This window comes from Medicago sativa, chromosome 1 (genome assembly GCF_051527215.1).
Source record: "Medicago sativa cultivar Bolivia chromosome 1, Bolivia_mono, whole genome shotgun sequence".
Classification (NCBI taxonomy): Eukaryota; Viridiplantae; Streptophyta; class Magnoliopsida; order Fabales; family Fabaceae; genus Medicago; species Medicago sativa.
Window position 1 is genome coordinate 55793345 of NC_140749.1, and position 22835 is coordinate 55816179.

The 22835-nt window shown below is 36.8% G+C and overlaps 1 protein-coding gene across 1 annotated transcript; it reads left to right on the forward strand.

Moving 5' to 3' along the window:
* Positions 1–3024: 3024 nt before the first annotated feature.
* On the forward strand, positions 3025–4520 carry LOC146955573 (dof zinc finger protein DOF3.5-like). Its single transcript, XM_085722070.1, has one exon. It carries the CDS (start codon positions 3113–3115, stop codon positions 3983–3985), a length of 873 nt encoding a protein of 290 aa, XP_085578196.1. The 5' UTR covers positions 3025–3112; the 3' UTR covers positions 3986–4520.
* Positions 4521–22835: the final 18315 nt, after the last annotated feature.

Consider the following 22835-nt stretch of genomic DNA (forward strand, 5'->3'; position numbering starts at 1 on the left):
GATATTTTTGAACTTTTAATCACTTTAAACTTGTTGTCAAAAAATAAATAAATCACTTTGAACATTTTCCCTGGTTTGCAATTGACAAATACACATGGTGTTTGGTGTTTTCCTATCCCAAATGGATTGGATTAATAGAAACATGATGGAAAATAATTCCTAGTAGTAGGTTCGGGTTTAGGGAAGTTTTTTGTTTGGTACATGTTCGGGTTTAGTGTTGAAAAAACTTCTTTTTAATTAAAAAAATGATTTCATTGCTCGATGGAGACGTGGCATAGATTGAACCTGACGGAGACGGGGATGTGGTTCAATTTCTCAATCCCCATTAATGATTAGATAGAATAACAGATAAGTATATGCAATTGGAAGACGGGGAAGGTGATATTTGTTCTGCCCTATTGCCATGCCTGATTATTGTCCGTCTACTACGACTAGACTCATTAACGTAAACACTCTCCCATAAACAAAATGCATGCTTGCATATTTTTGTATTACAGGTTGTGTATTATGGGGAAATGGTGAGGAGTTTTAGGATTACCAGTTAAAGCAAGTACTAAATGATTTTGCATTAATTTAATTTATAAATTAAGTATTTTACGAATATCAATGAAAATCTTAGTGTCACATGATCCGAGAAGCCCATGATCCAAGAAATAAGAGTCAACGAAAAGTTCCGTATCATCATTCATATGAAAGAGACATTCTTTCTTCATAAAAATGCTTACTTAGCTCCCATGTGCCTCTTCTTGCCCAAGAGACCAGCTTGTACCATCTCAACTAAATTAGCCACAACTTGAACTATAAATTTTCACCAAGAAAGTTTTAATGATTAAAATGTGTGATTTTATAGGAGAGTATAGTTTTTTGATCTCTATATCAATAGTCTTTGCAATAATTTTTTTTTAAATGACAAATGTTAGTAAGTTAATTGTTATGATAGCTCTTTAATTTGTAGTAATATGCCGGATTTTTATTAAATGTCCATCACGTCAACTTGGGTTGCGACGTAATGAATTTTTACATGTTGTTGAAATTGGAATGTGATTGTGATTAGGGCTGCATCGGCTATATTTGAATGCAATATTAAGGATCACAACGCAAGTATTAATGTTACCACTGTTTAATAGGTAGTAGTAAATTTATGCCACACAAGGAGCCTAAAACAATGATTAGTAGGGACGAAAACAATAAGAACTTGTACAGTACAGTGCAGTGCCAAAATTTCATTTTCCTTTTAATAGAAGTTACCTTTCTCAGTGTTGCAATCTTAGAAGTAAAACTTTTCATAGAAAAAAATAATAAAATTTCAAAAGGCTGTGTGAGAAAAACAGTGAGTTTCTACTTTCTCAAGTATAGTAACTAAGGAATTAATATATGATGGTATATGTGACTGCAATGTGATGTGGGGTTGGGATGCTACCCTTTTGAAGGAATGTGTTGATATCTAAACGCTGTCTGCTGTTGAAAGGAACCTGAAAATTGTACTTTCGATGGCTTTGCTTCCCCAATCACCCTCATCCCCACCAATATCATCATGCCATGTGTATTAAACACCGACAGCCTGTATTAGCCTAGGGTTTGGTGGCACACTACCTGGCTTATTTACCTCATGCATGCTCATGTGCATGAATACATATACATTTCCAAGATCATATATTCCATGATCTCATCTCATGTGCACAATTTTACACTAATTACTAATTAACCCCAACACTCAATGTGCTTTGGGAACTCAAAGTTCACCAAAACCATATTAGTTATGTTGTTACGTGTCAAGTGTAAGTTATAGTTTCATATTGGATGAAAGAATTGAGATTGACCATAAATTCAATGTCAATATATAGTGTCCAACTCACTTTTGTGGTTGCTCTTAATCTAATGTGATGATCTAACATAGTGAGTCTCCCTCTCATTGCCTAAAGCCCTGGTTCGATTTTACGAGGGAGCGAACATATTCATAGAGTTGGATCAAGGACGAGGAGGTAAGATGTTGTATATGTTCTGGTTCACACTTGAGGGTGAGACTAAGATGTTGTATATGTCCAATGTGAGTTAAAGTCCGATTGGATGAATGAGTTAAGATTGAACAACATATAAGTGTAAGAACCCATAAATCCAATATCCGTTAAGGTTTTGAATGAAGGTGTGATGTTCAACTCACCTATATAGTTGATCTTAGCACAATGTGATGATCCAACTCAGTGAGACTCGCTCTCATGACTCAACAACTTATTGAGAAAAATCTACCTCACACAAGGATGACTTGGGGGATGGGGTGGATGAGTTAGAAAGTGGAGTAGTGATAAGGGGTTTAATGATTCGATCTCTACCTTTAGTAAAAACTAGCAATATTAACACTGGCTTTTTGGAAATTTTTTTTTTGAGAAAAATCCAAGTCCTATGTAAAAATAGAATGTTCATCTATTAGAGTTTATAATGAGTGACATCATTTTTTGTTAAAGAAAAGGTAACTCTCTCTTTACCTTACAAACTGATTTTGTAAAGAGAGTTAGACCTAATATAAAAAGCTAATATAGGACCAGAACATAACGACTTGGGTCACCCAACAAATTAACCATATAGTAAACGTACAAGAATTTATAAGGAGTATCATCGGTCACCTTACAAGTCATTTCTATAAGAATGAGTCATGTCAATATAAAAAAAATCTTATATGAGTAGTGATATCAACACTTTGTTTGATACTCTCTTTCCCACCTCTCTATTATCTGCTATGTCCTATAAATTTATATAGTGCACATAAGTTTCAATCAATAGTAGAGAGCAATGACACAAAAACATGGACACCACACACGACATTGACACATCAACATGAATAGTAATTAAAAAAAAAGAGTGATTGAATATAATCACATGTGTCAGTGTCGAACACGAGACAACTATGATCTAAAGAGTTTGTGCTACATAGACAGTGTTAATGAGAGGGAGTGTTGATATCACTTCTTGTACCACATATATAACTCAACCATGTAGCATTGTCGCTTTCTGTTAACATTTCCCTTCTCCCTCTCTCTCTCTCTCTCTCTCTCTCTCTCTCTCTCTCTCTCTCTCTCTCTCTCTCAGTATTTTTTTATGTCACACAGATGCAGACATGGAGAGTGAGTGGAAAGCTAATCAGATATCACCAAATTGTCCAAGATGTGGTTCTCCAAACACAAAATTCTGCTACTACAATAACTACAGCTTAACTCAACCAAGATATTTTTGCAAAGGATGCAGAAGGTATTGGACAAAAGGTGGATCCCTCAGAAATGTTCCTGTTGGTGGTGGCTGCAGAAAAAACAGAAGAGGTAACAACAAAACATTAGTAAGACATCGTTCCTTTGACTCTCTCACTTTCAAAAATTCTCACACTACTTTAGATAACAATAACTCAATTGCTCATCATTCTTATGATCCTATTTTGAGGACTAATGTTTCATCTTCTAGCTCTTCATTGGTGAATGATAGACCCAATATTGATCTTGCATTGGTTTATGCAAATTTTCTCAATCAAAAGCCTGATTCTCATAGTCCTGATCAAATGCGAAAAACAAATTTTGATCCTTGTCTAGAAAATTCAAGGCTATCGAACGTTGAAGTTGGTACAAGTAGTTTAAATTTGTCTGAATTAGAACTTGGTTTCAAAGGGTGTTTGAATCTTAATCCAGAACAATTACCATCCACAACAGTAACAAATTTTAGTGAGTACAATTCTATGCAAGCCCTTCAAAAAGATAGAATTGATCATTGTAGTAATATTCATGATGATGCTGTGAATGTGAATTTTGAGCTGCCACCTTTACCAGGTGAAGAGGATTCACCATCACATGATCATGTATTGTGGTCCAATTCTGAAATGATGATTAACCTTCCATTTCAAGTCACTCAACCTCCACCACCATTTCTTGGTCCTGATCAGATTCATGATGCAGACTTGTTAATCGGTAATTGGAGCCCTTTTGATTTTCCAAGGGATGCTTAATTGATTCTCTTCATATTTTTGGTGCAAACTCAGTATCCTTTACACGCAACTGCAAAGACTAATCCTCGAGTGGGGAAGGACTACAATGGACTGCTGATCAGGGCTGGATTCTAACCCAAGACCTTTGGTTAAGTTCAAAGAGACGTGGACCATTTTAAGATTCTCTTCATATTTTTGCACTTTTTATAATATTGTTGCATATTGTTTGCATATTCATTATATGTAGTTGTGTATAGGATATGGTTGTTATATATTACTACTAAATAATTCAAAGTTGTAAACAAATAGAGTCTTTGAGAGTTGAGACTATAGTAACACACTATATACCGATATACACATTATAGTAACAAATATAGTGTTTGAGTTGGGGTTATTTGATCTATTTGATTAGGATCAGATGCTTTCCATTTTACTGATCCTAAGATATGATGTAATAACTTTTTTGGTTCTACTCTTGGAACATATCTTATGCTTAAGTTGTATTTTTCTTTTTTATGTTGATTTAATGAAATCGTTTTAGCTTACAAAAAGCAAATAGATATGTTGATTATTTTTGTTGTCAAAGTTATTCTTCATCTTACTTGCATTGCATGTGACACTATAGCACTGTGGGACTGGGAGTGGATCCTCTCAAGATAGACGATTTCATACATTGTTTTATAGTTGTACTTATTTAACATTTTGAAAGAGAGTAACATAAACAAAATTTTCACATCACCTTATTTTTGTGTGAGATTTTTTAGATGTATATATATTTTTTAATCACCAAATTTTTTTAATAATTTGGCTCCTACACAAGTGAGACGGCTTGTACACAACTCTGAAGGTGTTAGATAAAAATGTAATATCAAAACCGTTTGCAAAACTGCTCTTAGACCAATGATATGATCCCCATGTTTTAGGTTCCATTCGCGACCCAAAATTCTTTGACGCTCAAGCGATGTGTCCCACCAATATATATGAACTAACAAAGATGCAAATGTATATGGATGAGTGTGTTTTTTCTTAGAGAATATATCGAGAATATATTCGGCCAATGTCTCACGACTTGCAAATTGCTTCAATAACAAAAAAAAGTGGTCCCACTTGCCAACATGGGGTCAGCTACAATAAAGGTAGGTATGGTTTGAACGGTCTTGAAATTTTCGTTAGCCCACTTTTCGCTATATTAATCATTCTCTCTCTCTTTTTTTTTTTTTAAGGAATCCACCCGATGAACATATACATTTCGCGATGTAATGATTCTTCAATATTTTATTTTAAAAATATAAATTAGCGACATAAATTTGAAGAGGAAAAAATAATGGATTCTTAGTAGTGAGTTTCACATCTCTCATCCTACATAGTGTAACCATTTTCCATAATATATTATTCAAATTAACAAAAGTTGCTATTTTGTGTAGAAAATTCCTTTAAATAAAACGGTAGAAAATTAAATAAACTTGTACAATTTTATTACAGAAACAAACTTGTTCAATTTTATTACAGAAATAAACTTGTTTATTTAACTATTATTTACCAAATTTCTATAGTTTTTTTTTTGGACAAGACCAAATTTCCGTAGTCTTATTAGATATGATTTCTTGTTTGTCTTCGTGAGCTTAGCTCAGGTGATATGGACAATGCATAATATATGCAAGGTCTGGGGTTCGAACCTTGGCCACCACAAAAAAAAAAAAAAGATATGATTTCTTGTTTTGTATTTTTTTTCTGGATTGACACAACAAGGACCGCAAATATATATTCAACCACACATCTTAACTGGTTCTTTTAAACCACCCAACCATATTTCTTTGATAGTTTGATTTGATGAGTTCTTCATTTAGACAAAATCTCAACTTTGTTTTTTGGACGACCATTGAACCTTAAAAACATTACCTACTTTCCAAGTATTTCATGGACTCACTAATTAGTTGTCCACGAAAGTAGTTAGTTATATTAAAGATTGAAATTTATATAACAAGAAAATTTTGACAAATACAAGTCAGCAATATCATGCTAATTTATTCCGTTCACAATTAACAGGTCACTCTCAACTAATAATAACCCTATGAATTAATATTCCAACTCATATGCATGAAATAACTGATAGGGCACAATTAACCCAAATTGCAACTAGTCTAAATTTCTCCTTGATTCACATGCATACAATTTTATTTTATTAATGTCCATAATATACATTTGACCTTAGACGTTAAATGAATGGTGTAGGACATATATCATGAGGAAATTCATGAACCACATACTTTGTAGCCAGAGTTGAGTTGGCCTTTAACTTAGGCAATCACTGTTTTTTATAGTTGAAAGAAGAAAAATTCAAAGTTTGAATTTATAAATCTAGAGAGACTTGAAAAGAAAGCAACCACCGGCAATAAACTGTGTGCAACACATGATCCAATAAACCCCAAGATGGACTTCGAGTCCATAAATCAAAATGTACTAGTACTAGTATAAGTTTATATTAATTCCACGGTGGCATTTTTTTCCTCAAAAGAAAATTATAAGCAAACTTTATTCAAATTAAGCATATTTAAAAAATACATTTCACATGAATATATATATATTATTTAATAGTATTACCTATTTATAATTTTTTGGGTACTTAAATAGGTCTCACGTATACACATCACTTATTTATAATTTTTTAATAGAAGTACCTAATAAGAACTCAATCTCTCCAACCCAGCACCTCACAAAAATTTCTTAAATAGGATCCACGAATCAACTATCAATAACTTTATATCATTACATTTCAATTTTTTAAAATTAAAAAAGTGAGAGTCCTGCTTAAGAGTGGGGGGTCTTAAGTAAGACCCTGAAAAAAATTCTCCCCAATAGGAGTACCTAATAGGTACCAAATCTTAAATGGTGAAGACCCTCCCATTAGAGACGGTTTAATGTGCCTAATTTAATTGTCAACTAGACTTTAAAATTTCAGCTATGCAAAGGTCAATATAGGTTCAAAATACCCAAAACAACAGAGTAAGAGATGCACAAATAATGATTACTTAGGGAACTATCTTAAATGCATTCCACATATAATTCGTGAAACATGCAAGGGCTTACTTTGGATCTTCCCACAAACAAATTCTCACCACATATCTATTACTAGTCAATTACCTGCAAGAAAGATCCACCACTACTTGATTAGGGAAAAACCATTTATTCTTCAACTTTTAGATTGACGACAACACTAATATATTTTTTAAAAATAAAATATGAAAGAAAGTTAACACCACATAATTGAAAATATTCCAACAACTAACCCTCGAAGAAAAGGTTTCAGTAGATTAAATCATCGCAGTTCTTGCATGCTGAACTGGTCTGAAGTGGTTATCAAAGGCTTATAATTCCAATAATTAGAGGTGTAATGGTCCAGATTGATTCGGTTTTCAATAAAAAAATATTGAAACAGATCAAATCTACATATTTTGTTTTTTTGGTTCGATTTTAAATTTGTTTTAGAAGTGGAACTAAACCAATGTCATATGATTTGGTTCAGTGATCGTTTTGCCTGCAAATTCAATTTAAAAAAACTATTTTTTGCAGGCAGTACTATTGTATAGTATAAGATTCTTATTATACAAAATATTACATGAACAAACTAATGAATGGTTAACACATAAATCTAGAGAATTGTTAGCTCATACAAAATCACGAACCGTTGAAAAATCACTTCAATTTTATTTATTTTATATTCAATAAAAATCACTCGTATTGTTTGTTGTTTTGGTGTGAGAGCGTTGTAAAATGCGGGGCCTGAGATAAGTCAAAATGAAGGTCTATTTTAGCAATCTTATTTGGTTTCTTTTTAGTTCGACTTGATTTTTAAACCGAACTAGAAGATATCAGGTAATATTTGGTTTGACCTTTCAATTTTGTCGGTTTTGTCCAACCCACTTAAACGGTACCAATATTGCCTAATTCCAATTAAAAGAATTGGAAAAAAAAAATATATCTCAGTAGTGAGGTTATTAATTCTAAACAACAATGACATTCGGGTGTCAACCTAAAAGAAATGGGGGTGCGGGTGTGAAAGACATTCGGGTGATGAATATTAGTCTTTTGGCTAAATGGAGATGGCGGTTGTTAGACGGGGAGATTGCGTTGTGCAAAGATGTGTTGAAAGTGAAGTATGGTCATTGTGTGGGAAGTTTGTTGGAGAATGCTACTAGTGGGTGGCCAAGATATACATCTATGTGGTGGAAGGACCTTGTTAAGTTAGGTGACTTTGGTGGCTTGAATTGGTTTAATTCGGAAGTAGCTAGAAAGGTTGGTAATGGGTTGAATTCAAGCTTTTGGAATGATACTTGGAGAGGGGATGTTTGTTTCCAGAATAAATATCCTAGACTTTATTTGATTTCAAACCAAAGGGAGGCTAAGGTGGGGGAGGTGGGGAGGGTGGTAGAGCAAGGTACGGAATGGAGGTTTTTGTTGAGAAGACACTTATTTATGTGGGAGGAGGAGGTTCTTATTAGTCTTAAGGAGGATTTGGTGGGCTCAATTTTGTCTACACAAGATGATATGTGGAGGTGGAATCTAGAAGAGTCCGGGGTTTTTTCGGTTAAATCGTCATATATGAAATTGGAGGCTTTAGTTTCAACCGAAGTGATGTGGTCGGAGGAGGAGAAAGGTGTGTTTGATAACATGTGGAAGAGTCTGGCGCCATCAAAAGTGGTGGCATTTGCTTGGAGGGTTCTTCTAAACCGAGTTCCAACTAAAGCTAATCTAGTGTTGAGGAGTGTTCTTGGTCCGGAAGATTCCACGGTTTGCGTGTTGTGTAACATGGTGGAAGAGTCATCCCGTCACCTATTCCTTCATTGTGATGTGGCTATTTTGGTGTGGCGCAAATTGATGTTGTGGATTGACCGCTCATTCTTAATCCTCTTTGTTCATTGGGAGTGTTGGAGTGGGGGGGGGGGGGGGGGGGGGGGGGTAAGTAATAAATTTGTTAAAAAGGGCTTATGGATGATTTGGCATGCAACGATTTGGGTTATGTGGAAAGCTCGGAACGACAAGATTTTTAAAGGGGTTAATTTTGCGGTTGATGATATAGTTGAGGAGGTTAAAGTGTTGTCGTGGAGATGGACGTTAAGTAGGTTGCATATTCTGGCTTGTCACTTTTTTGAATGGTGTTGAAATCCTGAATGGCGCCTCCTAAGGAAGTGTGTGCGGTTGTAACTGCTGTTACTTTCTTTGGTGTTCTGCTGCGGCTGGTATTTTCCTACATGTTATGTGCCTTGTAGCTACTGCTGTTCTGCTATATTGGTTTGCCCTCTCCTTTTATCATCGGCATGGATTACTAGTAGGGCTGCTGATAGAATCCTGGCAAGTGCACCAAATACTATCGAAGTAGTAAAAATATCGATCCCACGAGGACTGTTTTTAACTTCAATAATTCAATTGCGTTATAAAAATAGGATGTATAAAGGTTTATTTTAGTTTGCCACTAGGCAGTAGATTTGGTTTGATTTTAAGAAATCAAATAAAAGAAATAGGTTTGATTAAGAAAATATGGAGAGAGATGAGATCAGGTCTGTCGAATCCTCTATGTTTCCCCTAATTGGTTACTGCACCTATTATTACTAATGATTCTCTAATTTCACGATAGTTAACAAATTAGCCCTAATCAATCCCTTGAGTTAGGACGCTCTTTTTAAACTACAGCCCCTAATTCCTTAGGTGGTCTAATAATCATCAAAGGTTTAAGCACGTTAACCTAATATCACTAACAAACGATTATCCATTCCTAGACTAACCATGTTTATTAGAACAATTCAATTAGGTCTAAGTCGAAAGCTATGGTCAGTAGTCATTCGTTCTCACAAAATCATGTTTATATTTGATCAGGATATAAAAAGCATTAAGAACAATTGAATTGAATGAAAACTAGAATATCATTAATAAGTAATAGAGTTTCACAGCAACATGTATCAATTAGGGTTACATAGATTCATCTCTGACCTAATCTCTGAGAGATTTAGCTACTCATAATCGAGTTTACAAATAGCATAATCAATGAAATAATTAAAACATACATGAATTGGTAAAAGGATGAAGAAATCGCCCTTCTAGCCGTCTCTGATGTCTCAAAATCGCACTTTGCTCTCCAAAATCGTAACCCTTGTTCTTCAGATTGAGTGCAGTATTTATAGAAGTCATGGGCCTGACCCATCAAAATCGCGCCGCGCCATGTATATAGGCGTGCCGCGATTTCCCTCAAACAGGGAGGATGTAATTTTGCTTCAAAAATCGCAGCACGGCTTGAAATTGGCGTGGCGCGATTTCCTTCGAACAGACTTCAATATTTAAGCTTTTTTGCACTCCAGAACAGTATAAATTGCATGAGAACTCTATCAAAATGTCACAATAAGTCCCTAATATTACGTAATGACAGAATGTCATCACAACCCCAAACTTAAACCATTCCTTGTCCTCAAGGAATTTGCTTGCAACAGTGACAAACGACAGTAAAATAACAGTTACCTGACAAAACGATAGTACCCAAAAGTTCATTCTCCTTCTAGCTAAAGATGAGCTAGTTTGACTTGTTCGCATCCACCAATTCACAACTCCTCGCATCAAATTGAAACAGGGTTCTACCAGTCGACATGCAGGTCTACATATTACCATACGCTTGAAAAGTTTCTAAACATCAATCAAAGTCAATATCATTACACACTTTTGAGGTCTTTAGGGTTATAACGGGGCTTAGGTGAAAGGTGGGATATATTTGGATAAGTAGGCTACACAAAATTTGAGTTAGGCATTCCTACGGAAATTAAAGCACAAAATTCAATCCTTCAATCATTCACCTTGTGGAATAACAATCAATGCAAAGGTACTAGAGAATATTTTTAACATTTAGGGGCACTCGAGTTTGAAGTTACTCGGATTTTCAATGTTTTGTCCCTTTTTCATCATTCAATTTCTTTTTTTTTTTTTTGATACACCATTTTTATGTGTATATTTTGCATGACAATTTCATAATTCTTTCATTTTTGTTCTCTAATTCTCTAGTACCCCCACCCCAAACTTAGTTGGTTGCAAATTCCAATAGCAACCCCAAACTTAATCTTTAGCAACATTCTACAATGCCTTAACTCAGAAATTCATTAAGGGACAAGTCCTAAAAGTCTCTAGGCTTGTAATGTAGTTTGTCACCGAACAAAAAGTTCTAATCCTACCGGCTCACAATTGGTTAAGAAAGGATAAATTCAACAAATTAAAACAGGGTAGGCTTCAAAAAGGCTCACAGGACCAAGCACTTTTGCCTCAGTGTGTAATTGACAAAGACCAATCAATAATAGAGAAACAATGCAAGTTCTAGAAATGTAGTTGCATGGAAAACTAATCTAAATATAAGTAAATTGAAAAATAAATTTGGCAATGAACCTTATGGCTGAGATTTCTGGGAGTATGTGACTACCTAGCAACGCCGTACACTTCGCCTTTGAATCAAGTCACCCCTCCTTTAGAACTTTTGGAATACCGTTTCATCAAACAACTGTTACTAAACTGGAATAGGTCACATGAAACAAAACAAATTCATTAATAATAAACAAGTGCAGGAGCAATTACAATAGGGAAATAAGTTCAATGGACTTCGACATTAAAAAGAAAATAAAAAGAAAATACATCAAAAGAAAAATGACTGAAAAATAAAATACAAAGCAGAAAATGCTAATCCATCAGTAGATCAGCCCATGTCCTGATCATCATCCGAGTGTCCAGCCCCCGGTGTCCTCAATCCTTCAAAGATGCCATCCCCTTGATCTTTCTCGGTGGTATTGAAATCATCAGTGATTTCCCTCCTCATGCGCAGCCCATACTCTTCTTGATGTGTAAAATATTTCTCCATGCGCTCACGGGAGCCTCCAAACCTCTCATAAGACCCACTAATCGGACCCATATGCAATTGAGCCTCCGCAGCAAACGCAGCTGAGAACCTAGGACGGTTCACCCACAGCTGGTCCGATGTCTCATTCATCCAATTAGCTTGCACATGCATGAATTCCTCAAGCTTTGGGTGAAGAGGAGCATAACCCCCTTGGCTACTACTCCCTCCTTGCTCCATTTGTTGTTGCCTTGCTGCCTCCCTCTCTCTCTCCTTCATATAGCCTTCATATTTCTTGACAAACCCATCCATGACCAAGTCGGTGATCGGCTTCATATTGCTTGTGTTGAGATCACTATCATAAGCCGGCACCAACTGTTGCTCACACAACCAATTAATTAAGCTTCCATGTCCCAATTGTGTGGTGTTCCCGGTTGCTAGATCATGAAGACTATTGGCCAAGAGGCGGCCAATATCTATAGGGTGCCCCTTGATGATGGCATAGGCAGCAAGCACCCTCTTGAGAGGAATTTCAGAAGTGCAAGATGCACTCTCAAGAGTCTGGACCACATATGATACCCACACCTTGGGTACCGGCAGCATCTCCGCATAAGTAAGCATCCGGGACTTTTTCCAAGTCGACCCAGGCCTACACATGGTGGTGATGATCTCATCAAAGGTATCCTCCGTAATAGCAAATCTCTCCCTCCTCAATTTTTCAACCCAACACTCCTCCGATGCCTGAACATTCAGCCATGCGTTGAGAGCATCCGGGCTGAAATCAATGTACTTTCCTCGAACAAAAGATTGAAAGGGTGTATCGGACACCCTTGCATTTGCAAAGAATTCGACGATCACCGTTTTGTTGTTTGCTTCGTCGATCATCTCATTCAACCTCGTCCACCCCCTCCTTCTTAATTCAGATTCAAAGAAAGGATATTTCACTAGCTTTGTGAAATCAAACTTAGATTGATGGAACTCTTGGGCTTGGTCATTGATGAAATGGATGGCGTTTTCGGGTGGTTCGGATGCGGCACGAGGACGTTTGGATTTGCTTGTGGATGGCTTGGGGTTGGTGGCTTTCTTTGAGCGAGTGTTTCTTTGGTTGGAGGCCATTTGTGGTTTGGGAAGATGGTGAATGGAAAGTTTTGTGAAGTTTGGGAAAGTTTTGAATGATTGTGGTTTGATGGTGGTTTGGATTGATGAATTTGTGATTGGAATGTTGGTTTGATGATGGTTAAGAAGTGAATAAGATGGTGAAAATGAGGAGAATTCGTGAATGGAAGTTTAGGGAAGTTTTGGTAGAGAAAGGTAGGAAGAATGGAATGAAAATGGTGATGAACAGTTAGGTTTTTATAGGCCTGTTTGGGCAAAATCGCGGCACGCCAAAATGCAAGGCGCGGCGCGATTTTGTGTTGCAACGGCTAGTAACGGCTAGTTTTGCAACGGTTGGGAGATGGTGGGTTTGTAACGGCTAGTTTTTGCAACGGTTGGGCAGCTTCCAAGCAAAATCGCGCTGCGGCCAAATACAAGGCGCGGCGCGATTTCATTCAAACAGGGGGTTAGGCAGTTTGCTTGTGAAAATCGCGCTGCGGCCATGTATAGGCGCGGCGCGATTTTGGTCAAACAGGGAGCATTCTTTGCTTTCTCAGGCCAAAAATTTTGTTTTCTTGAAAAATGCCTGAGTTCCTTGAATTTTTGAAAAACTTTTGAGGAGAGAATCATGCAAGACATCAGTACCTTGCATGATTTTCTTGGCAAGAGGTATCCTTGAACAAATTTTTAAAACTTTCCTGCCTTGTATTAAAAGAAAAGAAAAATATTTTTGTGTTTCTATTTTTGAAAGCAATAAAATCATACCTGAAAAATAAATAGTGGGTTGCCTCCCACTCAGCGCTTCTTTACCGTCACTAGCTTGACTGATGACCATCCCTAAGGATCAGTTGATGTCCCTCCCTCTTCATTGTTTGGGAGTCCTCCTTTACGGTACCGTTTCAGCTTTTGTTCCTTACCCTTGAAAGTTCCTTGTGCACCAGACTTCCTTAGATCCACAGCTTCATCAACAGGCTTGTCACAGTACCTCCTAACTCTTTCTATTGTATCAGAGAAGATAGAAAGCATACACCCTTGAAAAGTAACCGGTCCATTACGTATTCCAAAGGGGATCTTCTTATAAGCAAATACACCAGAAGGTTTAGTAAGAGTAGTCTTAGGCATATTGTTCCAAGTTCCCAATCCCCCATACTTGTTGTCGAGGATGTCTCCTGATGATTGTTGTTGCATAAGTTCTGTCCTTACTTCAAGTTGCTTGACACACTCTGTCACCCCAACATCTTCAATCACTTCTTGTCTGTCTATAGATTCCACACTTTCCACCTCCGTAGATTGAATAGGTTGAGATTCAAGGGATTTATCTTCGACTGTTTCTTCCACAACGTCAATCCGGTAACACTTGAGATTCTCATCTTGGTGCTTCATTGCCTCAAAGATATTGAAGACTACCTGCTCCTTATGGAACCTCAACATTAACTCTCCACGTTCAACATCAATTAAAGCACGACCAGTTGCAAGGAAAGGTCTTCCTAGAATGAGTGGCATATCCTCATCTTCAGCCATATCTAGGACCACAAAATCTGCTGGGAACACTAAGTCATTAACCTTGACTAGTACATCTTCTAGTATACCGACAGGATAAGAGATTGACCGATCAGCTAAAGTAATGGTCATTCTTGTTGGTTTTGGTTCCCCACACTTAAGCTTCTTCATCATTGAAAGAGGCATCAGATTTATACTTGCTCCCAAATCACATAAAGCTCTTCCAATGTCTACCGGTCCAATTGAACAAGGGATAGTAAAAGCACCAGGATCCTTCAGCTTAGGTGGCAGCTTCTTTTGAAGAATAGCACTACAGTTTTCAGAAAGTGCAATGTTCTCATCATCCTTAGGCTTCCTTCGTTTAGTCAACAAGTCTTTCATGAACTTAGCATACAACGGCATTTGATCAAGAGCTTCGCCGAAAGGAATGTTCACCTGAAGTTGTGAGAAAAGTTGCATGAACTTCTTGAATTGACCTTCATCCTTTTCTTTCTTCTTTGAAAGGTGAGGGTATGGAAGCTTCACATATGATGGAATAACCTGTGGTTTGTCTCCATCTTTCAAAATTTGACTCTTCGACTTCCTCAAGATTGAATCTTCATCAATTAACTTCTCACTTTTTTTCTCCCTCTATTTTTTTCTTCCTTTCATTTTCAACTACTCCATGATCATTTTCTTTTTCAACTACATCATTCTCCTCCATCTCAACTACTTCATCAACCTTCTTTTGAGCTTTTGGAACTAAAGGTGTCAAAACCTTTTTGCTCCTCAATTCATTAGCATTACAAGACTCATTCTTAGGGTTATCTTTAGTGTTACCTGAGAATCCGCCTTTGTTTTGTTCAGCCAACTGCTTAGCCAATTGCCCCAGTTGAGTTTCAAGCATCTTCCTAGAAGCTTCATTGTTCTTTCTTTCAGCTTCTTGACTCTTCTTCATCTCTTCAAAGTTGCCTTGAGTCATCTTCATGAAGTTCATCATAGTTTCCTCAAGAGCTGATGGCTTCCTTTGTTGTTGTTGAGGAGGAGTGAGCATCTGAGAGTTCAAAGCATTGTTATTTGAGTAGCTTAAATTTGGATGCTTATTGATGCCTGAATTGTAGTATTGATTCTGCCTTTGATAACCTCCCATGAAGTTAGCTTCTTCATTTGACCCTTCTGGAACACATTCACCATTGGGATGTTCTTCACCACATAAGTCGCATTTGATTGCAGCCACTTGTTGTTGCTTATGAGCCAAAGTGAAGCCTTGAAACTCCTTAGTTAGAGCTTCGATTTGTTTGTTCATAGCTGCTTGGTTAGCAAGGATAGCAGTTTGTTCACTCACCCCAAACACTCCTCTTTCTTTCTTTTTAGCTTGATCACGATACTCATTGCCAGCCATGTTTTCAATTAGAGCTTGTACTTCATGATCAGTTTTGCTTTTGAGACTACCTCCCGCGGAAGCATCTAAGAACATTCTAGTGTTTGGAGTCACCCCCTCAGTGAAGATTTGGAGGTATTGTTTCTCGGTGAACTCATGATTTGGGCATCTCTTAAGAAGTAAGTTAAATCGCTCCCAAGCATCATATAATGATTCACCTTCTCCTTGCTTGAAGTTAGAGATCTCCATCTTCTTTTCCCAATATTTAGACATAGGGAAATATTTCTCCAAGAACTTCAGCTCTAACTCTTCCCATGTTTGGACAGTCCCGTTTGGTATTGTCAGCAACCAATCTTTTGCTCTTCCCGTCAAGGTGAAAGGAAACAGCCTTAGCTTCTTTTGTGCTTCAGTCACGGTGGCTGGTTGCACACAAAACTCGCAGGTTTCAGCAAAACGGCTCAAGTGTTCATGAGGACTCATAGCTTCAGTCCCATCGAATTGCTTGTCCCTCAAACCGTTGAGGACAGTTGTCTTGATGTCGAAAGCTACAGGGTTAGCTGGTTGAAAAGTGTGGGTCAGTTGACCGCGATGAGTGGCTAACCCGTAGTCTCCTAGCTTAGGTCTCGGTGGTACAACTCCTTCTCCTTCCATAGTTGCAGATTTAGGAGAAGAGATTGTTTCAGATTCAGTTGAGAGTGGCTCCGGTATTTGTTCTCGAACACCCGGTGGAACGGACTGAGCTAACCTTTGCGATCGGACAGCTTTCCGAAGCGCTCTAGCAGTCCTTTCAATTTCCGGATCGTATTCTAGGTCGTCTGAGCTCTGTTTACCTCGCATAAACAGCAAAATACCTTAGTAGCACTGCACAACGCAAAGTAATCAAGTGAATATGAAAACAGAAAAATAAAAATTAAAAACAGAAAAGTAAATTGCAAAAACCCTAAATTATAACGTAATTGCCTTGTTGAAATAATTCAACAGTCCCCGGCAACGGCGCCAAAAACTTGATAGAATCCTGGCAAGTGCACCAAATACTATCGAAGTAGTAAAAATATCGATCCCACGAGGACTGTTTTTAACTTCAATAATTCAATTGCGTTATAAAAATAGGATGTATAAAGGTTTATTTTAGTTTGCCACTAGGCAGTAGATTTGGTTTGATTTTAAGAAATCAAATAAAAGAAATAGGTTTGATTAAGAAAATATGGAGAGAGATGAGATCAGGTCTGTCGAATCCTCTATGTTTCCCCTAATTGGTTACTGCACCTATTATTACTAATGATTCTCTAATTTCACGATAGTTAACAAATTAGCCCTAATCAATCCCTTGAGTTAGGACCCTCTTTTTAAACTACAGCCCCTAATTCCTTAGGTGGTCTAATAATCATCAAAGGTTTAAGCACGTTAACCTAATATCACTAACAAACGATTATCCATTCCTAGACTAACCATGTTTATTAGAACAATTCAATTAGGTCTAAGTCGAAAGCTATGGTCAGTAGTCATTCGTTCTCACAAAATCATGTTTATATTTGATCAGGATATAAAAAGCATTAAGAACAATTGAATTGAATGAAAACTAGAATATCATTAATAAGTAATAGAGTTTCACAGCAACATGTATCAATTAGGGTTACATAGATTCATCTCTGACCTAATCTCTGAGAGATTTAGCTACTCATAATCGAGTTTACAAATAGCATAATCAATGAAATAATTAAAACATACATGAATTGGTAAAAGGATGAAGAAATCGCCCTTCTAGCCGTCTCTGATGTCTCAAAATCGCACTTTGCTCTCCAAAATCGTAACCCTTGTTCTTCAGATTGAGTGCAGTATTTATAGAAGTCATGGGCCTGACCCGTCAAAATCGCGCCGCGCCATGTATATAGGCGTGCCGCGATTTCCCTCAAACAGGGAGGATGTAATTTTGCTTCAAAAATCGTAGCACGGCTTGAAATTGGCGTGGCGCGATTTCCTTCGAACATACTTCAATATTTAAGCTTTTTTGCACTCCAGAACAGTATAAATTGCATCAGAACTCTATCAAAATGTCACAATAAGTCCCTAATATTACGTAATGACAGAATGTCATCAGCTGCCAGTGCACTTCAATTGGATTTTGGTGGCTTAGGCTCTTTTTTCAGGTGGAAGGGTGTGAAGCCGGGGTATACGGCTGTGTTTAGCTGGTATACGTCGGAATCAATAATGGTGTCTACCAAGGTTGGGGTTTTTAAGGGGTGTGTGTTTTGGTGTTCCATATATATGCGGCGCCTCCTTGTATTTTTTCCCCGTTCTACCGCGAGTTTTATAGTGGTTCTTGTGCTAGCTCGACGTGAATAAATTTTGCTATTAAAAAAAAAACAAAAAAAAAACAACAATGATACGTGTACATCTATTAATTTTCTACACACATTCAACACCTCATTTTCTTTCTATCTCTCTCTTCCTATCACATCATCAATTTATCACATATATCACATCACTTCTTCAGATCTCTCTCATGGTGTATACACTGTGGAATGTATACAAAACATTTCCCAATTCCAAATGGAGCAAATCATAGTACTTAAATAAACATTATGTCTACTTGAATAATACAACTTGTTGCACAAATATATTGCCATTACGTGTACATATAATGGTAATGTTGTTGACTCGTATAATGAAATGGAGAAAATAGGTATTGCCCTTGATGTAGTTTCCTACAATATACTCATGATAAGGGCCGTCCATATAAAATCGGAGACCCGACTCTCGTAATAAAAGTAGGTCCTTAATAAAATAAATACACAATTTTTTTAAAAACAATTTTCTATTTAAATTAAAAATAACATTCGTAAACATTAAAAATAATTGTCTGTGTAACTAAAACAAAAATAAATCTATATTCTAATAAATAATATGAAAATACAATTTCGAACTAATATTTTTATCAATCTTTCAGCTATCCAAAACGAGTTATCAAATTGGAGGTTCGTGTAACGCCCCATTTTTATTTAATTATTTTTAGTAGATGTGTGAATATTTTTATATGACTTTATATGATATATATATATATATATATATCTGTGTGTGTGTGTGTGTGTGTGTGTGTGTGTGTGTGTGTGTGTGTGTGTGTGTGATTTCATGTGAAATATATGTTTTGTGTGATTTTATGTGATATATGGTGTAATTCTATTTTATTATATGATTTATGGAGTTGTGTTTTATTTGAATGAATATTGTTTTATTATTTGAGGAAATAATATGAGAAATAGAAATAATATAGAATTATTATTTATTTTAATTAAAGGGAATTAAATAGTAATTATGTGAGTTTAGTGGGAGTTAAATGAAAAGAGGGGAGGTTATAGTTTTTGGGAGAAAAAAAGAAAGAAAAGGAGGCAGAAACATTTTCACGTAAAAACTTTAGAAACTGGTTTTGAGAGAAGGAAGAGGAAGCTAGGAGAAGAGCTAGGAAGAGAGAATCCAACCATTTTTGTTGTAGAATTTGCTGAGATAAGGTAAGGGTGGGATTCCTTTCACTAATAATATGTATAATTCTGAAATTTGATGAATTGTTGTGTTCTTGATTTTAGGGTTAGAAAGTTATGCTATAGGTTGCTATAATGAAATGAATTATGTTGAGGATGCATGTTTTCTATGTTGTTCTGACTGCTATGTTTCCCATAGAACCTATAAACATTGTTGCAAATCGCTTTAGGGTTTGGGTGATCAGAAATTGGGTTGATGAAAAGTTAAGATTCTGAGAAAAAGTGATTTTAAGTGTTTTTGAGAAATAAGTGATTCTAGGATAAACTGTTTTGGAGATTTAAAAATATGATTTTTCAGTAAAATATGATAGGATTTGTCGAATAGAACGCGTAGGCGAAAACGGAATCGGATTCGGAGTAACGGTTAGGTTTTTACAGACGAAACGGTAAAACCGAAAAAATGGGACTGCACAAAGCTGCGTCGCAGGTGGGCTACTGCCTTCCCACGCCTGGGCGCAGTTTTCCACGCCTGGGCGCAGCAAGGCAGCCCCTCATGGGTGACTGCTTGTTGTGTTTTCGTTGTGTGCTGTCAGAACTTCGATTGTTGCGTTCCTGTGTCTTTTTCGCCCCTTTCCGTGTTGAATTAGCTTTCGGTGTAAACAAAAAAGTTGTAGATATTTGAGTTAGCTTTCTAATGGTTTTGGTTTGACATGAAAATGATTCATAGTTTTTGAGTTATGATGAAAATAGTCCAAGTGGGTCTTCAGAAAACCTTAAGAAAACTTAGCATAACTAATCCCAAGTTAGTCCAAAACTTATGGTTGGTTTCCCAACTTCAAACTTAAGTGTTAGGGATCTAGTTGAGGTGTTTTATGGATATTTGACTTATGTTCTATTGATCAAAACTTAATTGCTTTTGGGGGATGTTTTAGACTTTGAGATGAATGTAATTGATTTATATATATGCTATGTTGTTGATTTCCGTTGTTGATGTCGTTGTATCATCCGATGTCGAAGTTGGGGAGTGTGTCATACTTGTTTTAGGCACATATGTTGTTGTTGTAGTCGCTGTTGAAGTTGTATGTTGATATACACAAGTTGAGTCCATTTGCATACTCACATCTGTTGGGGGCTTATGCCCTGGAATGTTTATCATTCACCTGTTGGGGGCTTATGCCCTGGGATGCTTTAACCATCCAAATTGTTGGGGGCTAATGCCCTGGAATGCTTAGCATTCAACGCGCGTAGATTGGTACCACCTGCATGATGCATTAGTTGTTGTCGTTGTCGCATTGTCAAGTTGTTGTTGTCGTTGTCGCATTGTCGAGTTGTCGGTGTAGTTGTTGATAATGAAGTTGTTGTTGGTGCTGCTCTGTGTTGCGGAAAATGATTATGTTGTTGCTTATGTATTTATTTATATACATTATTAATGATGCATGTTGTGATATATTGTTATTTTCATTAATTTGATGAATTATATATTATTATTATTGGATAAGTTTCTCACCCCTTCTGCGTATATGTTGCCTCGACCGTGGGTAATGTGCAGGTAATGATGGCTTGTAGGTTGATTGGCTCAAGTGTCTAGGGCTCTGATACATATTAGGATGGGGATTGTCGCGAATGTCTTCTTTATTTCTTTTATGTATCATATTTTGAAAAGACCTCGTTGTTGGGTTTATTATTGTTGAGGATAATGTCTATTACGTTGAGGCCTTTGTGCCAATAATTTCGTTGACGTAGGATTTGGTTGAAATTATATTTTCGAAAGAATTATTCCGCTGCAGTTTTTAAGATGTTTTAAATGTTGGTTTAAATAAATAGTTATTTTCTATTTATGAATTTTTGAAAAGCAGTGTGACTCCCCGTTGTGTGATTACTCTGATTTTATTTATTAATATTACGTTGTTTTAGAACGGGGTGTTACAATTGGTATCAGAGCAGGTTGGTCCGTCCGGCCAATTAGTAGAGTCGTGTCGAGCCTAGTAGTGTTGTGTGACAATTTTGTATTGTCCTTGTTGTCCTGATTGTTGTTTGTTGTTTGTTGTGCAATCCCTAGTATGAACTGGTTGGAGTACAACCATGTTCATATTAATTGTTTTAGAAAGACGGTGTACTTTTCTTCTGCTGAAGAAGAGAGTGAAGCAGAATTTTTATCTACCAAGCAGCTGAAGCAGTTAGAACATGATGGAGACTTGATGTTTTCCTTGATAGCGTATTTGTCTGTAGAGAGTCAGTCGATAATTGATAGATTGCCCGTTGTGAATGAATTTCCTGAAGTTTTTCCTGATGAGATTCCAGATGTACCACCAGAGAGGGAGGTTGAATTTTCGATCGATCTTGTGCCGGGTACGAAGCCTGTGTCGATGGCTCCTTACCGTATGTCAGCAGTTGAGTTAGCAGAGTTGAAGAAACAATTATAAGACTTGCTTGATAAGAAGTTTATAAGACCAAGTGTGTCACCTTGGGGAGCACCTGTGTTGCTAGTTAAGAAGAAGGATGGTAGCATGAGATTGTGCATAGATTACCGTCAGCTGAATAAAGTGACGATAAAGAATAGGTATCCACTTCCGAGAATTGACGACTTGATGGATCAATTAGTGGGTGCTCGCGTGTTTAGTAAAATTGATTTAAGGTCAGGTTACCATCAGGTTAAAGTGAAGGATGAAGATATGCAGAAGACGGCCTTTAGGACACGGTATGGACACTATGAATATAAAGTGATGCCTTTCGGTGTTACTAATGCGCCGGGTGTGTTCATGGAGTATATGAACAGAATTTTTCATGCTTTTCTGGATAAGTTTGTTGTTGTATTTATTGATGATATTTTGATTTATTCTAAGAATGAAGAAGAGCATGCAGAACATTTGAAGATTGTCTTACAGGTGCTGAAAGAAAAGAAGTTGTATGCAAAACTGTCAAAGTGCGAGTTCTGGTTAAGTGAAGTAAGTTTCCTTGGCCATATTATTTCTGGTAGTGGTATTGCTGTAGACCCGTCGAAGGTTGAAGCGGTATCACAGTGGGAGACTCCTCAGTCAGTTACGGAGATTAGAAGTTTTCTTGGTTTGGCTGGTTATTACAGAAGATTTATCGAAGGATTTTCGAAGTTGGCACTTCCATTGACTCAGTTGACCTGTAAAGGTAAAGCTTTTGTGCGGGATGCTCAGTGTGAGAATAACTTCAATGAGTTGAAGCGAAGATTGACGACGGCTCCAATTTTGATTTTACCAGAGCCAGATAAACCTTTTGTGGTATATTGTGATGCGTCTAAGTTGGGCTTAGGCGGTGTGCTTATGCAAGATGGCAAGGTAGTAGCTTATGCTTCGAGACAGTTAAGAATACATGAGAAGAACTATCCTACACATGATTTAGAGTTGGCTGTTGTGGTTTTTGTGTTGAAAATTTGGAGGCACTATTTGTACGGTTCCAGATTTGAAGTGTTTAGTGATCATAAGAGTCTGAAATATTTATTTGATCAAAAGGAGTTGAATATGAGGCAGAGAAGGTGGCTAGAGTTGTTGAAGGATTATGATTTTGGTTTGAATTATCATTCGGGTAAAGCCAATGTGGTTGCAGATGCCT